We start from the raw sequence: 15,839 nt of genomic DNA, 5'->3' as shown, positions 1-15,839 counted from the left end.
AGTTCGTTCACTTTGCCCATCCGTCTGAGGATGGTATGCTGTGCTCATATCAAGACGGGTGCCTAGTGCGCTTTGCAGCGACTTCCAAAAGTGCGAAGTGAAACGAGAATCTCGATCGGAAATGATCGAGACAGGCACTCCGTGTCTAGATACCACTTCTTTCATGTAAACACGAGTTAGTCTTTCCATTTTGTCCGATTCCTTAATCTGTGCAGACTTAGTCAACCGGTCAACGATCACCCAGATGGTATCGCATCCCGTCGGTGTCTTAGGTAAACCCGTAATAAAATCCATTGAGATGTGTTCCCATTTCCACATTGGGAGTTCCGGTTGTTGCAGTAGGCCAGATGGTTTTTGGTATTCTATCTTGACTCTGGCACAAGTCAAGCATCTGCTCACGTAGGTGGCAATGTCGGCTTTCATGTTCGGCCACCAGTAAAGTGCCTTTAAATCATGATACATTTTATCTGAGCCAGGGTAGATGGAATATCGGGACTTGTGAGCTTCGTCCATCACTAGAGTCCTCAACTCTCCGTACCGTGGAACCCAAATTCGGTTCTCAAAATATCGGACCCCGTCCGATCTAGTTTCAAGTTGCTTGTTCATGCCCCGCATGAGTTCCAACGGAAGATTGTCATCTTTCAAAGCTTCAAGTTGCGCATCGCGAATCTGATCGGGTAAGCTGGCATGAATCGTGAGTTGCAATGCTCTCACCCGTCTGGGTTTATCTGTTTCTTTTCTGCTGAGGGCGTCGGCCACTACATTGGCCTTGCCAGGGTGGTACTTGATGGCACAATCGTAATCTTTGAGCAGCTCGACCCAACGGCGCTGTCGCATGTTCAGTTCCTTTCAGAGTTAATGGTAACTCTTTTCTTTAACTGGGCACGGCTAACTATATAACAATTACACGTATCAATCAACTATCCCTGTCCATATCATATTTCTAGTTTAATATAACCCTCAACGAACGGAGGTCCGGGGGCAACGCCCCTGGCTGGGGTTAAGCTGCTAGGTCAGCTTGGAAAAAAATATTTTCATTAACTTCCTTAACACAAATTTCATTAGAATTCCTGAACTATTATTTAATTCGCTAACTCATTCGCTACAACGAATGGCCTTTGATTAAACCTCATTCGTTATCCCATTCGTTATGACGAATGACTTCATTCGTTATATGGTCTGATTCGCTATGAAAGCTTCCTTCTTTCGTTATAACAAATGGTCTGATTCGTTGTCTCCTCAAGGCGAATGAACGGATGATGAAAGAATAAGTTCATTCGTTTCTCCTATAAGGCAAATGAGGGCTCATTCGTCACCTTTCTGTAACAAACGGGCTAACGAATGTAGCTCATTTGTTACTCCTTCCTTAATAAATGGGCGTGGCCCTATTCGTTACACGCGCCTAGGGTTTAGGGCATCTGGCAGAATGTGATATGTCCTTTCATCGTATTCCCAAAAATTCCTCTAATTATTGGCACCGCCTTTCCGGCACCGTCATCGCCGGAAAACCATGATCTCACCGGAAAAGCGAGATCTCACTCGTTTTTCCACCGTTTTTCACCGTTTTTCATCTCGTTCGATCCGGATCTGAGCTAGGGTGACCCCTAAGTTCGTCTTAATTCGATCGGTTTTAACCGGATCTCGTGACTTTAACGGTTGAGGGTGTCGGTTCATCGTTTTGCGACTAGATCTAGCGGGTTTGAATCTATACAAGATCATAACATCATTACCTCGGATTGGGATCGGTTCTTCTTCTTGTTTTCTGCTAGGGAAAGGGATAAAAAGAGAGCTTAAGTGTGTTTTGGTGGTGTATGGAATGGGTGAATGAATGAATTAAGGAAGGATCATGGTTTATATACGATGGGTCATGGGTCATGGTCTGTCTTCCTTCCTTATTAATTCAAGTCCATCACCCATATCTATTTAACCCAACACAAGCCCAGCCCATGACAATAAATATTATTATTTATTAACCGAGATGGAAAACGGGATTGTGACAACTGCCAATTTTCAGGTTAACTCCATTAACTAAACTCAGTTAAATCTCGTTGACTATGTCTGTAAACCCAGTTAGTTCGGTTAATTACGTTGATGAACTCTTATACATGTAGTGTCATGTATACGTACATTTAAGTTAGTCGTGTCGTTGGTAACCTAAGTAAGAGTAACTAGTTGTTACATGCTTACGTGATTTATAAGAAAGCTAGATAATTAAACAAGTTACATTGCTATTAGTTTGGATACGGCAAAATCGATCTATTCGTAAGTACATTCGATCTAATAAATACCCTGTGACTTAAAGAATGTAACATGTCACATTTTAATAAAAATGACATAACCTAAATTTTAATTAAATTAATTATGAGTTAATGATGGGGTTAGTGAGTGTGTTAATAACAAGGGGGTTATAGCTTTTCCTTTCTCCCTCTCTTGGCCATCCATCTCACATCACACACACATACATTTCATTTTTCTAAAACACTCTCAAAATATCATAATCAAGTTGGTGATTCTTAGAACAAGTAGTGATATAGTATTGATCAAACAAGTAAGTAAGCATGTTTAATATATATTTTTTCTATGTTTCTTTGATTTGGGATTGAGTATCCAAACACATGAAATCATAAGAAATAAAAAGATGATCACGTTTGATGGCTTTAAAAGAAACTTTGTGTCTTGTTGTAAAAGAAAAGATGGAAACCTTTTGTACATAAATACTATTTTATAAATTAGTATGATAATGGAAGACATGAGATTTGATTATATAAAAATGTTCCTTGATGATTTAAGATCATAAGAATATAAGGATCATAATTTTTGTGAGTTTTGGTTTGAATCTGCTTGTTGACAGATTCTTTGTTTTAGATTGTAGATTGTATAAGTTGTTGATACGGTGGTGTTTCCGATTGACTTTTGATACTAGGGTTAATTAATTTGAATATAGTTTTCAAAAAGTCAAGAATCATAATTTTTGGACTTTGTTTGACTACCTTTTATTAATTTAAAAAATCGGGTTGCAATCCTGATTGAAAGAGAAATTTTCTGAGCTATGTTGTAAATTATATAACTTGATATTGAAAACAGATATGGGTGTGATTCCACTTCTGGAATGTTATAAATTGAAGTAGGAATCTAATACAATTAGTCTTGCATCAATTGGACAAATATGGAACTTTTGGCAAATATTTATGTACTGTTGTGTTAAAATAGGGACTGAAATTAGGTTGTTGTAGAATGTGAATATTCTGTATGTTTGTGTGAATTAGAAAATTATAATAAAAATATATGTTATACCTAATTCTTGAAAGAATATGTGTTAATTATTTGGTAATTTAATTATAAGTTTTGGTTGGTTGGAAAAATCGATTTTTATGATTGAAAATTGTTAAGGATGATTAGCATATTGGTTATTAAAAATAATTGTAGTTTGTAATAGAATGATTGTGGTAAATTGGATTTTAACTTTATGGGTCAACTTAGAACTATTTGACTAAGTGGTTAGTCTTACTTGTGAAGTGTTGAAAGTGATAGAAGTTATACTTAGTCATATTATGGGAAACCTACCAAGAACACATGTGGCGTGTTTGTTTTTATATAACATTATCCCTAAAGAAGTTAATCTCTGTTATCATCTATATGACATGCTCGTTTTGCTTAATCGGGGATTTAAATAATAGAACTTAGTGACTCGTGTTGGGATGAGTTCTAATTGTATGTTAACTTGAAGTATTAAAATGATATGGTGTATTAACTTCATTAGTTGGAGATATGTTTTTAGTAACAAGAGAGGAAAATCGGGAATCGAGCAAACATGTTAGTTGTAGAAAGAAGATTTGGGGTTGCAGACTTGCACCCGGCGTACCTTACGCTAATAACCACATAAGCTACGCCATGGTATAGGTTACATCGATGGTGGTTTGTGCTATGCCGACATTACGTCGGTTTATGGTTGCTTACGTCGTTTTGAAAACTGAGATTAGTTTTATGGCTTGTGCGGAATGCTTGAGCGGTTAAGTTACTTGAAGAATCTGATTGGATGAGCATACAAAGAATGTTGACGGTGTGGTGGAATTATTAAACGATAAGTTTATTATGTTCGTTCTACTAATGTTTGCTAGAGATTTATATGTTGATTAAGTAACATTAACATTTGTCATAATGTTATAATACCTTGAATGAAATTCCAATCTTGGAATCATATGGCGAAAGATCAAGTGCTCGTGACGGACATCGGAACACATAAGACTTTTAAGTATCGTCCGCTTATTTGTGGAATGTGTTTAAGTTGATGTATTTGATACGTTGATAAAAATAATTATTTTGGAGAAGCTTGTTCATTGTCGTTTTTATAATTAAGTATGTTGTTGTATATGTAAAAAAAATGGGACCGTATTTTCCACAATAAAGTATGTTAAAAAGTCATTTCAAATTTTGGGGTGTTACAATTCCATTTCTAGAATGGTCTATTTTGACAAGTTAAAGACAACAAATGCATTCCCGTTAATGTGTGCAAAAACAAGTAAAATTCGAACATGCACTACAAAAAAATTATTTTGATAAATTTAGTTTCAACAAAGTAAAAAAAAAATAATAATAATTGAACGAGATACCTTGATGTGGCTCGACAAATTGGATATCATGTTAAGATCATGTTATGTATGATAAAACTACTTGTACATAAATATAGTACTTATAATAATGCTCAAAACCATTCAAAAACTAATAACAAGAATATTAATAATGCTCATAATAATAATAATAATAATAATAATAATAATAATAATAATTACTTGGTGTTGCTATGTATTTTTGATGAAAGATTCACCTATTATTACCTATATGAAAATTGGATTTTAATTATCTCTATTGAATGGTATTGACCGATAATAATCCCTATTCATTTTATCGCAACTGGCGGTCCTAAGTTCAAAAAATTTGGCCCCCAATGGTCCCCCGTTAAAAAAGACTTAACGGCGTTATAGTTTTTTCTGAATTTCAAACTAACTTTTTAGGGCTTTTGATCGTTAGGAGAATACGAGTCGATTGGTGTAAAACTTAGTTCGAAACAGTGCTTCAAAATGACAAAGCAATGCTTCAATTCGGGTGTTTGAACTTACAATTAACCAAAATCAAGTCGTTTAGATCATTGTTTGGAGCTAAGCTTTATATCATTCGACTCGTATCCTCCTAACGATCAAAAGCCATAAAAAGTTAGTTTGAAATTCAGAAAAAACTATAACGTCGTTAAGTCCTTTTTAACGGGGACCATTGGGGGCCAAATTTTTTGAATTTGGGACCGTCAGTGGCGATAAAATGAATAAGGATTATTATTGGCCAATACCATTCAATAGGGATTATTAAAATCCAATTTTCCTTACCTATATGCAAATAATTAGTAATAAAAGAAAAGGGAAACACAAACGAGCGTATTCAAGCAAAATCAACATTAGTATAGTGATGTATATGTCTATTGGAGTCCAATAGCTTCAACAAAAATATAATTATACAAGGAAGAAAAATGTATGGAGATTAACTTCACCAAAAGACCAATTATACCTTAATATGCTCGTTTTACACCTCTCATAGTCTAGTGCATCCATTCCCACAAAGAGAAAATAAATGTTTCTGCAGTAAAAAAAATATCGCTGCAAAGACATGACTGAATTTGGAGAACTTTCAAAACAATAAACAAAAGTATGCCCTAGCAAATAAACTTATGGAGTACAAAATTGGTAACAAAAAATATACAATGTGACATTAGAACCCAAGCGAAAAACACTTCAGTATTCCACTAAATTCAAATAATTGTACAAACCAAAAAGAAACCAACCCTTTAGCCGTTAGGACTCGATTTTGATTATTCAGAGCTTGATGTCCTGAGATTTAAATAGATATGGATCAGCGGATTATTACCTCTTCTGCCAACATGTAGGACAACAAAATCATCAAAGAATTTCTCGTATGCTTGAATGCCAATCATATTCGATGGGGGTGTCCATTCAAATTAGAACAACAAGAACATTGCAAAATCAATGTTTGTCATCAACTATTAAATAAACTGCGAGTGAAGTAGAGTGCTCACCTTGGTGGTTGAGAATTAAAATGATTATTGACCCAAGACTACAAGCCCTATACTCAGACAAGGTTAGCAAGCAATTGGTTAACCTGTCCAACCATAAAAATATTTATATTAAACTGAGGTCAAAATTAGTAATGAACTAATCAAGTGAAGTTAGACAACAAGTTCTGGAATCCATATTCAAGGATAAGAAGCCAAATAGATAATAATACTCACACTTACCACCATATCAGGAACCTGGACCAATTGGAGTGATGATACAATCGCCTGAAGTTGAGGATGTCGGCTGGCAAGTAGTTTTGATTATAATCGAACATGAATGGACTGAAGAATCCAGTGAGCAAGAGAAAGAATTGTCAACAGATCATTGAAACGATGATTTGGGAGTTCAATTGAAGCCGTTTGAAGGAGCAATCGATGTTAAGGAACGATTGAATGAGCAATTAAAGTCACCAGAGGATAATTTGTAACCGAAGGATTGAAGGGATGAAGTTGCCAACCGGTGAAAAAACCATTAATATTACGACCAAGTTGGATGGTTTAGATGCGAATGGCTAATAGTCTAATACATATGGAAAACGAGTCATCCACTCATCGGTATTATGATTGCATCATAAATTCCATCATTCACTTAATTACATAGCAGCTCAATTCAATTAATTCTTTATTGATTGTAATTGAATGTTAACGAAGATGAATTGGAACATCTTGCCTAAGATGAATATCGGCGACCTAAATTAAATATAGCGGCGTCTCTTTACACTCATGAGCCAAATTACAATCTTGTCCATCTAAAATGTTTTATATGTAACGTAGATATAGAAAAATGTATTACATCTATGTTTGTATCATCATACTTAAATTAATTTTATTTATATCACAAAATGATTTTTCCAAAAAAAATTGAACATAATAAAAACAATGCACGTGCAAAAACATAACCAAGAACACTCCATATATTGGAAATTTCATTCTCAGTATCATATATGTATAATTGAAAGAAATTTGGTTATGAACCAATTTCATAGAATAGTTCTCATTTAATAATAGTTTTGAGCTACACTATGAAAAATATTTTGATAAGTTTTTTTTTTTTTGGGGGGTGGGGGAGTTCTTGACTTTGCCAATTGACAACAAAAAAAATAGCAGGTTAGCCCGTTCAATTTTATGATTGTTTTGCTTCACTTGAGCATAATTTTGTATGGCATCTTCGGATACAACATTCTAATCATTATATAAGGAAAAGTTAATGCTGACACACATGTTTCTAATATGATAAAAGTTAGAAACATTGATAGGCCTAGAGGCGGCATGTCGAAAGTATTTGCCATTTTTCTTAAATTTTAATAGTCATGGGAAAATACTCAATGTGCAAATCCCAAATCTTCTAACTATTTCTAAAAATGTCCTTTAAAAAAATTCGAAACTCAATCACATTTAAAATTCTAACTTTCATTTGTTCTACATTTTTAAGTTAAAACTTTGAACCTGTAACAAGTTTGACGATAAATCTATTTGCATTCTCAAGCTTTTATAAATATTCAGATGACCCCCTTTTTTACTCGTAACAAATTTGAGCAAAATGTAGTTAATTTGTACCAAACGATCTATTTATCAACTTTTAACTCGTAACAATCAAATTTAAGTTCCACAAAAAACCCGAAACAATCGTTGATAAAAACACAAGAAACTAAATATGATAAACTTTATTATATTTGAAAGTGATTGGTATATAATATCCTTACAATTTAACACATATATGTACAATTTACTATATTAACCGAAAAAATTAATAGATAGATTTAAATTATATATTTACAATTTATAAATTCATATGACAATGTACAAAAAAACCAATAGATTAATGGATTTATTTTTGAAAAATGGATCAACTTTTATGTATATATTTATAATTTAATGATTAAAAAAATTAATTCGTAAAATGAAAGCATATCAGAGTTTTTTTATTTATAATTTTCAACAATATACATAGTATAATATGTTAATGATAACATTTAAATTTATATTATTTTCAATATTTAACAGACATGGTTAGTTGATGATTTTTGAATTTCACCAAGTATGTTGTGAATATATATTCTAAACAATGTATAATAGTATAATATGTGAATATGCAGTTTTTATAAAAGTGTATAGATATAATATAAATAGAGTTTAAAAATATTAAGTGAATAATTTAATCATGTTATAGATATAATATAAATGTAGTGTAATTGTGTAAAAGGAAAGTGAATAATTGTTGATCTATGATATATATTAGTTTTGGAGGGAAAAAATTGTGAAGATAAACCATAAACCGACACGTATCTACAATTATTTTACTTTATTAGAATATGTAGATGTAGATGTAGATATATATCACACACACAAACTATATAATAATAAAAAAACAAACAAGCAGGCAATAAATAATCATCATCCCTATTATCGTCGCGGTTGGGGAGGGGGGGTCCTCCATTTTGTCGCCGCCATCGCCCTCCAATGTCGCCCCACTGCACATAACCTTATGAGAGACTGAAGGAAATGCAGGTTTTGAGGAAGAAGATAGTTTTATTTATTAAATAAATGAGTAAAATTACAAAACTACCCTGAATGTGTTTTACACATGATTAGATTTAACGATAAAAATTAATTGAATTTGTGTCAAAGGACGTAACATTATAGGGTTTTGAAACATAAAGTATGGTTTATGGATTAAAAAACTTATAAAACATAAAAGAGTATTTTTTTATTTTTATTTTATAGAATAAGATAATTTTTGGTTAACCAAGATATGAATTTTAAAAACAGGCCGCCGATATATAATAAGACAAGAAACTTGATTCATGCTCTAGGGTTCCATTTCTTCAATTGATTACTTCCCATACCATACATACATACTCACACACCAAAATCAGTCATGGCGTTTCCTTACATGGAAGCTGTAGTCGGTATATCTCTTTCACTTTCAATTTCTTCATTTACGTGCTTCTGTTCATTCATTTCAGTACCAGTGTTTTATTCGATTACTCTTGTTAATTTATACTCATATTGATTCGATTATTCGTTGCTGGATGAAATGAAATATTAACTTTGCTACCTAGGGTTTATGCATGTAATCATTGCCTTTATCCAACCGTTGTCTTATAAATGCTTCACAGATCCAACTTTTATTATTATTATTATTATTATTATTCTGTTATTGTTGATACCAGTCAATCTAATTAGGTTTCCAACTTTCAATAATGTTACTTCTTGTACTTGCGCGTTGTGGCTTGCACGTTAACGCTGTGAAAGAACAGAACCTAACTGGGTCTTATTCTTGTTAGTGAATCAACAATTTTTTTTTATCTGATTTGGCTAACCGAGAATGGTCAGTGTCAACGGTTTTGGTTTGGTCCTGCTACCACATTTGTGTTGTTATTCTTTAAACATTCATATTCATATATTTTTAAACTTAATGCAGTTTAGGTATTCTGGTTTCTGTGACTTGTATCCTGATTCTGCTAGGGTTTTGAGTATTCTCGTTTTGGGGATGTTTATAATTTGATGATGTATTAGTTTGAAATATATACGCATGGTTGATTAACTGCAATCTTTACAATGTTTTTGTATGTTACCATAAACTTCTTATTACAAATTATTCAAATTCTTATGATGACAATTGCTATCAATTTCCAGGATTCATGATATTGATGTACATCTTTGAGACGTACTTAGATTTGAGACAACATGCTGCTCTCAAGCTGCCAACTCTTCCTAAAACTTTAGAAGGGGTTATTAGTCAAGAGAAATTTGAAAAATCTAGAGCTTATAGTCTTGACAAAAGGTAATTTAAATATATATTCACTTATTCACTTACTAAAACTTATATAATTTATTTTTCTTGTTTTACAGTAACTTTCACTTCATTAGTCAGTTTGTAACAATAGCTATGGACTCTGCGATTTTGCTCTATGGTGTTTTGCCTTGGTTTTGGAAGGTGGGTACTTTAGTAATTTAGTACTTAGCTCCTTCTTAATATTTTCATTGTTGTAACTTCTAATAGATTTGTAGCTTTGTTAACAACTTTTTAATTGTGTTTCTCAAATTGTCACAGAAATCAGGTGGTATTTTAGAATCCACTGGCCTTGATGCAGAGAATGAAATATATCATACACTAGTGTTTCTAGCTGGTGTTATGATTTGGTCTCAGGTACATAGGTTCTTTTCAAATCCTAACACTATTTCACATGATGATACTATATTGGTTCGTATATGAAATGCAGAGCAATATCATGTATATCACTATACGCCAAAAGATTTATTATCATATAAATATAAGTTATAAGGATTGCATAGTTGCATTTATAACAGAAGGTCATCACACAAACAAAAAAATTACTGATTTGTCACATTTATGCATTAGAATTTGCTATTTGTCAGAACTTTAATTACTGCATAGTTATATGTTCACTTTTATTAATTAGTTCTCACTAATGTATCCTTTAAACTTCTTTTACGACTGTAGTTTAGTTAGGCCTGTAAACAAACCGCGTGTTCAGTAAACTGTTTGGCAGGAAGTTCGCTTATGTTTGTTTATTTAATAAACGAATGCACATGACACAAGTTTTTCATTTTAGTTAAAACGAACAAACATGAACACGTCTCGTTTGTTCATTTACGTTCATGAAAGTTCAATTATTTATATGCATTAAGGTTTGTTCACCTTAATTTATGTTTGCTACTTTTTGTGTTGTTTAAGTTCGCATGTTTACATATGTTAATATATTTATGAAATTTTTTTTGACTTATTACAACTTAGTATAGTTTTGATAACTTTTTAGGCACAACACATTGTTTTCACATTTACTTTTTAATTGTTTGTAGCTTAGTTATGTTTGTTCATCTGTGTTTAGTTATATTTGTTCATTTACACTGGTAAATCGTTCGTTCATGTTAACTAATGAATGTAAACGGACACAGTCATGGACACACTCATTTTCATATTGAACAAACACAAACAAGAAACGCAGTTCATTTAGTTGTTCGTGTTCGATTGTTTGTTTAGTTTCAAGCTTCATTTGGTTTGTTCACAAGCCTAGTGTTTTACTGCCCGTTTTACATTTTTATCTGATTTACTTTTTGCAGATAACAGACTTGCCATTTTCTCTCTACTCAACATTTGTAATTGAGGAGCGACATGGTTTTAACAAGGTACCATAAAACATCTGATAGGGTTTGATATATTATAGATTGAATTTAGAGAAGATAGTAGGGATATAAAGGAAGAATGGTTGTATTAGTGAAAACGTAAAGAAAGATTACAAGATAATTCCAGGGCCGAGCCCTCTCTCACCTCATACGCGGGAGCCATGGCAATGCCATCTTAAACATAAACATACTCCCCTCTCTCTATTGGCTATTGATACCTATTTATAAAAGTATAATTACACATAACCCCCTCTCAAAATAGACAAATGACAATTAAGACTAAAACTAGAATATGATTCCTATCACTACTTCCCCCTTCAAAACAGTCTTGTCCTCAAGACTGGAATCGGCTAACTAATTTCAAATCCAACATGGAGATCGTCTTGGTTGCGTCTTCAGGTGGTCGACCCTGCCCATGCACTACCCACAAATGATATGAACCAACAACACCCGCAGCAACCTGACTTGCAGTCTTGCACCAACAAAGAAAATCGTGTAGTGTTGTAGGAAATGACGTTCCAACAGAGGCAAACGTGCCAAAAGAAAAATCCCGGTCAGCATGAGTGGTCCAAAACTGAGAATTCCAGCTGGTTGTCAGTACATTCTGGATATCCCGCTTATCACGAAACAGAATCACCATAGGTTGGTCAAAATGGCGCACAATCTGAGTGAAAACAAGTTTATAGCCCAAAACCGAAAGACCTAACTCCAACAAAACTGTATAAACACGATGACAGATGAAAATAATGTGACTAAAATAAGGCGTCTTAATAGAATTCGGACCAGGATCGAAAACGAAGATCTGAATCTGAGTTTTGAGTCGAACTCGAACAGGAGCTGTGTATTTGGGAACAGAGGCGCCATAATTGATTGTAACTTGTTCAGAATCTGAATCCTTATTTGTTGATGAAGGAAGTAAAGCATTCAATTTCGGAAGCATCAATTGATTGTGGTGTAGTAGGTGATTTAGAATGGTGGTAACATGTGGGGCAACAATATGATTCACGTATGAATCAATTAAGGAAGTTAACGAAGAATTAGGGTATAATGGTGCAGCCATATTGAAGCCAAATCTGGCTGGAAGAACTTTTTCACAAAACAGGCCTAACTCTGGAGAGTCCCGGCCCACAATAATAACCTGCTTCTCACCCTGGCCCAACACTGTGACAGAGCCCAACTTCCTTTGTAAGTCGTCTGACATAACTCCATGCGACATCACACGACGGTGGCCAAGTGAGTTTTCTTCAGATCTGAAAATTATAGCCCTCAATTGAGCTAATAATGATGGAGAATCAGGAAGAGATGACGGAGATCTGAACAAAGGACCTACAAAACTGCCTTGATCAACCGGAATTTTGTCAGATTTGGACATGACGGAAACAACTGGAGTAGAGAACGTCGGCAATATAGAATCAGAACCTGAAGAACGTGAATCTGTAAGATAAGTCGACATCAAATGTCCATACCCACGCAAGCGTTTTTCAGATCTGGAATAAGAGCTTCCATTTGAGCTACTAGAGACGGAAGACCACCAGACATAACACCATCTGAAGTTGATTTGGGACCAAAATCCCTACCGGAAACAGAGTCGGTACGAGAATAGGTAAATACCTCACCGAAATTGCCTCCTGAACTAGATGACCCAACAACAGTCGTCTGCTCTCGTTGTGTCATCCAATTCAACACCTCTTTTCGAAATTCTCTGGATTCATCACGATCAACCTCCAATTCTTTCAGTGTAGTTTTAATCTCAGAAACATCAGATTGTAATTGTTGAATCTGCTTTTCGTGAACATCCAATCGAGCATTCTGAGTTAGGGTTTCCATGATTTGAATAGAATAAAACGGCAGATCTAGGGCAGGTCGGACCAATGGTAGGGTTTGATATATTATAGATTGAATTTAGAGAAGATAGTAGGGATATAAAGGAAGAATGGTTGTATTAGTGAAAACGTAAAGAAAGATTACAAGATAATTCCAGGGCCGAGCCCTCTCTCACCGCATACGCGGGAGCCATGGCAATGCCATCTTAAACATAAACATACTCCCCTTTCTCTATTGGCTATTGATATCTATTTATAAAAGTATAATTTCACTTAACCCCCTCTCAAAATAGACAAATGACAATTAAGACTAAAACTAGAATATGATTCCTATCAACATCAGTTATTTTTTTATGGTTATATCTTTGTTTTATGTTAGATATTATGTTCGTGACTGATATTTATGTTTACAACTTACAGCAAACAATTTGGTTGTTCATTCGAGACATGATAAAGGGTCTGGTATTGGCTGTAGTGATAGGACCACCAATTGTGGCTGCCATAATTCTAATTGTACAGGTATTGTTAGTTTCTCTTCTGTGTTCCCGAGTGGAACTTGGGAACACAGCTTTATGTTTCCTTCCTATAAAAAACTCAGAACACACACCTTTATTTCTTTCTCTTGGTTTCTTTTTTTTCTTTCCTTAAGTGTAACTCGGGAGCACAGTTGTAGTTTTCTATTTGTTTATATATATATATATATATATATATATATATATATATTTTGTAACTTTTTCTGTAATTGACTTTGTTTTGCAGAAAGGTGGTCCTTATCTGGCCATTTATCTTTGGGGGTTCATGTTTGTGTTGTCTCTTGTGATGATGACAATTTATCCAGTTTTAATCGCACCTCTTTTTAACAAGTTTACACCGGTAACAATTCTGACCCTAAATCTTTTATTTGTTTGCTTAAATAGTTAAGTATACTATTTTTTTTAAAATATTACTGTTTGCCATTTTACCAAAAATAGCTGCCAGATGGTGAGCTCAGGACAAAAATTGAGGCTCTTGCTTCTTCCCTTAATTTTCCTTTGAAGAAGCTATTTGTTGTGGATGGATCTACAAGGTCGAGCCATAGCAATGTAAGTATTTTTATTGAATTGCAATTATTGTTCTGTTTGTTGTATCTCATGGTCTTGTATTGACATGATTTTTGTTGTTTTGCAGGCATACATGTATGGGTTCTTTAAAAACAAGCGTATTGTTCTTTATGATACTTTGATACAGCAGGTACTTTTTATACGTTTTTATCCTTCTATAAAATAGGTCTATGAACATATCATATGATTTAAGTACCTAACAAATAATGTTTTTTATTGTTTGGTTAACATAGTGCAAAAATGTGGAAGAAGTTGTTGCTGTGATTGCACATGAACTTGGTCACTGGAAACTGAATCACACAATGTACTCCTTCGTTGCTGTTCAGGTGTGTGTGCACGCGTGTGTTTTTGGGTATGACATGTTTAAAAATAAATTTATGCATTTGGTGGTGACAACTTGCTTACTTTGCAGGTTCTTACACTTTTGCAATTTGGAGGTTATACACTTGTAAAGAACTCAAAAGATCTATTTTTGAGTTTTGGATTTGATACTCAGCCAGTCCTCATCGGGCTCATATTATTTCAGGTACAGCGATACTTATACTAAATATTATGAATTCAGCATATGGGTTTGTAGTCTGTTTTCAATTGCATAAATCTACTTGATTTATCCTGTGAGTTGTTGACCAGAAATATCTTCTTATATAATATATAAGTATAAATTATTTTAAGATGCGTCTCGATATTGTTCGAATTGCCACAGCTATTGTGGTCTGTTGATGTTCTGTTAATGTTACTCTATTATAACTATAATATATTTTCCAATTGCAGCACACTATAATTCCTATCCAGCATCTTGTAAGCTTTGGTCTCAACCTTGTAAGCCGTGCTTTTGAGTTTCAGGTAACTTTTCTTTATCACATTAATCGCCAACTTATTTTATTCTTCGTGCTACTCTGTATGCTTTGTCTGATACTCTGGTTATTATGTTTTTTTTTCATCTAGGCCGATGCTTTTGCAAAGAAGCTCGGTTATTCTAAACCTCTTCGAGATGGACTAGTTAAACTTCAGGTAACTTTTTTCTTTTTTATTTCGGTCTTTACAGTGTTGGCTTTTAGCTCTACTCAATCTGTCCAAAAAAGAATTGCAATCATTTGATTGGATCTATAGTTTAACATATAAGTTATGTAGTAGTTGATTATGTAGTTTTAATGGAATTATGAATTTGCAGGAAGAGAACTTGTCGGCGATGAACACGGATCCTTGGTACTCCGCTTATCACTACTCTCACCCTCCTCTGGTTGAAAGGTTAGCTGCCATAGATGAAGCTGATAAGAAGGCAGATTAACAAGACTATGTAGTTTCAATAGACGCTAAATCAGTTTTTAAGACCACAACATTACCTTTCTTTACCCTTTTGAAACTTCGGTTTTGGACCTGGAATTATTTTGAGTGGTGAAAGGTAAGAAATGTCGTGTAGATTGTGATTCGACAATCAACATTTCAGTTGTATCATGTTTTTACTTTCTTGATCTGGTTTTAACCACTGCTTGTATGTATATCTAACCTACACATATTTACATCATCACCGTCGTAACTTCACTCCACCATCATCGGTAATCTCTCTCTGTCATCGTGCCTGATTGAAATTAAGCGGCAGTGGATGAGATTGATTTGATAATGAATCGGTTAATTCATCAATCT

General features: G+C 33.9%; 1 protein-coding gene across 1 annotated transcript; it reads left to right on the top strand.

The window, feature by feature from the left end:
* Positions 1 to 8,996: 8,996 nt before the first annotated feature.
* Positions 8,997 to 15,536, top strand: LOC143573882 (CAAX prenyl protease 1 homolog). The gene is made up of 14 exons (XM_077058653.1): positions 8,997 to 9,030; positions 9,761 to 9,908; positions 9,977 to 10,061; positions 10,179 to 10,274; positions 11,210 to 11,275; positions 13,516 to 13,614; positions 13,855 to 13,968; positions 14,067 to 14,177; positions 14,263 to 14,325; positions 14,429 to 14,521; positions 14,608 to 14,721; positions 14,967 to 15,038; positions 15,141 to 15,206; positions 15,367 to 15,536. The coding sequence occupies exons 1-14, from the start codon at positions 9,000 to 9,002 to the stop codon at positions 15,481 to 15,483; spliced, it is 1,275 nt and encodes a 424-aa protein (XP_076914768.1). The 5' UTR covers positions 8,997 to 8,999; the 3' UTR covers positions 15,484 to 15,536.
* Positions 15,537 to 15,839: the final 303 nt, after the last annotated feature.

This window comes from Bidens hawaiensis, unplaced genomic scaffold, assembly GCF_021521415.1.
Source record: "Bidens hawaiensis isolate Kalapana, Puna unplaced genomic scaffold, B.hawaiensis_p1.1 tig00026669_1, whole genome shotgun sequence".
Taxonomy (NCBI): Eukaryota; Viridiplantae; Streptophyta; class Magnoliopsida; order Asterales; family Asteraceae; genus Bidens; species Bidens hawaiensis.
This window is presented reverse-complemented; position numbering and strand designations above follow the sequence as displayed.

Bases quoted from the DNA above. Each gene is read 5' to 3' on its own strand.
- LOC143573882 (XM_077058653.1), top strand. From the start codon at position 9,000: ATGGCGTTTCCTTACATGGAAGCTGTAGTCG. The intron at 14,326-14,428 runs GTACTTTTTATA...TGGTTAACATAG, and splicing joins ATGATACTTTGATACAGCAG to TGCAAAAATGTGGAAGAAGT. The intron at 14,522-14,607 runs GTGTGTGTGCAC...CTTACTTTGCAG, and splicing joins ACTCCTTCGTTGCTGTTCAG to GTTCTTACACTTTTGCAATT.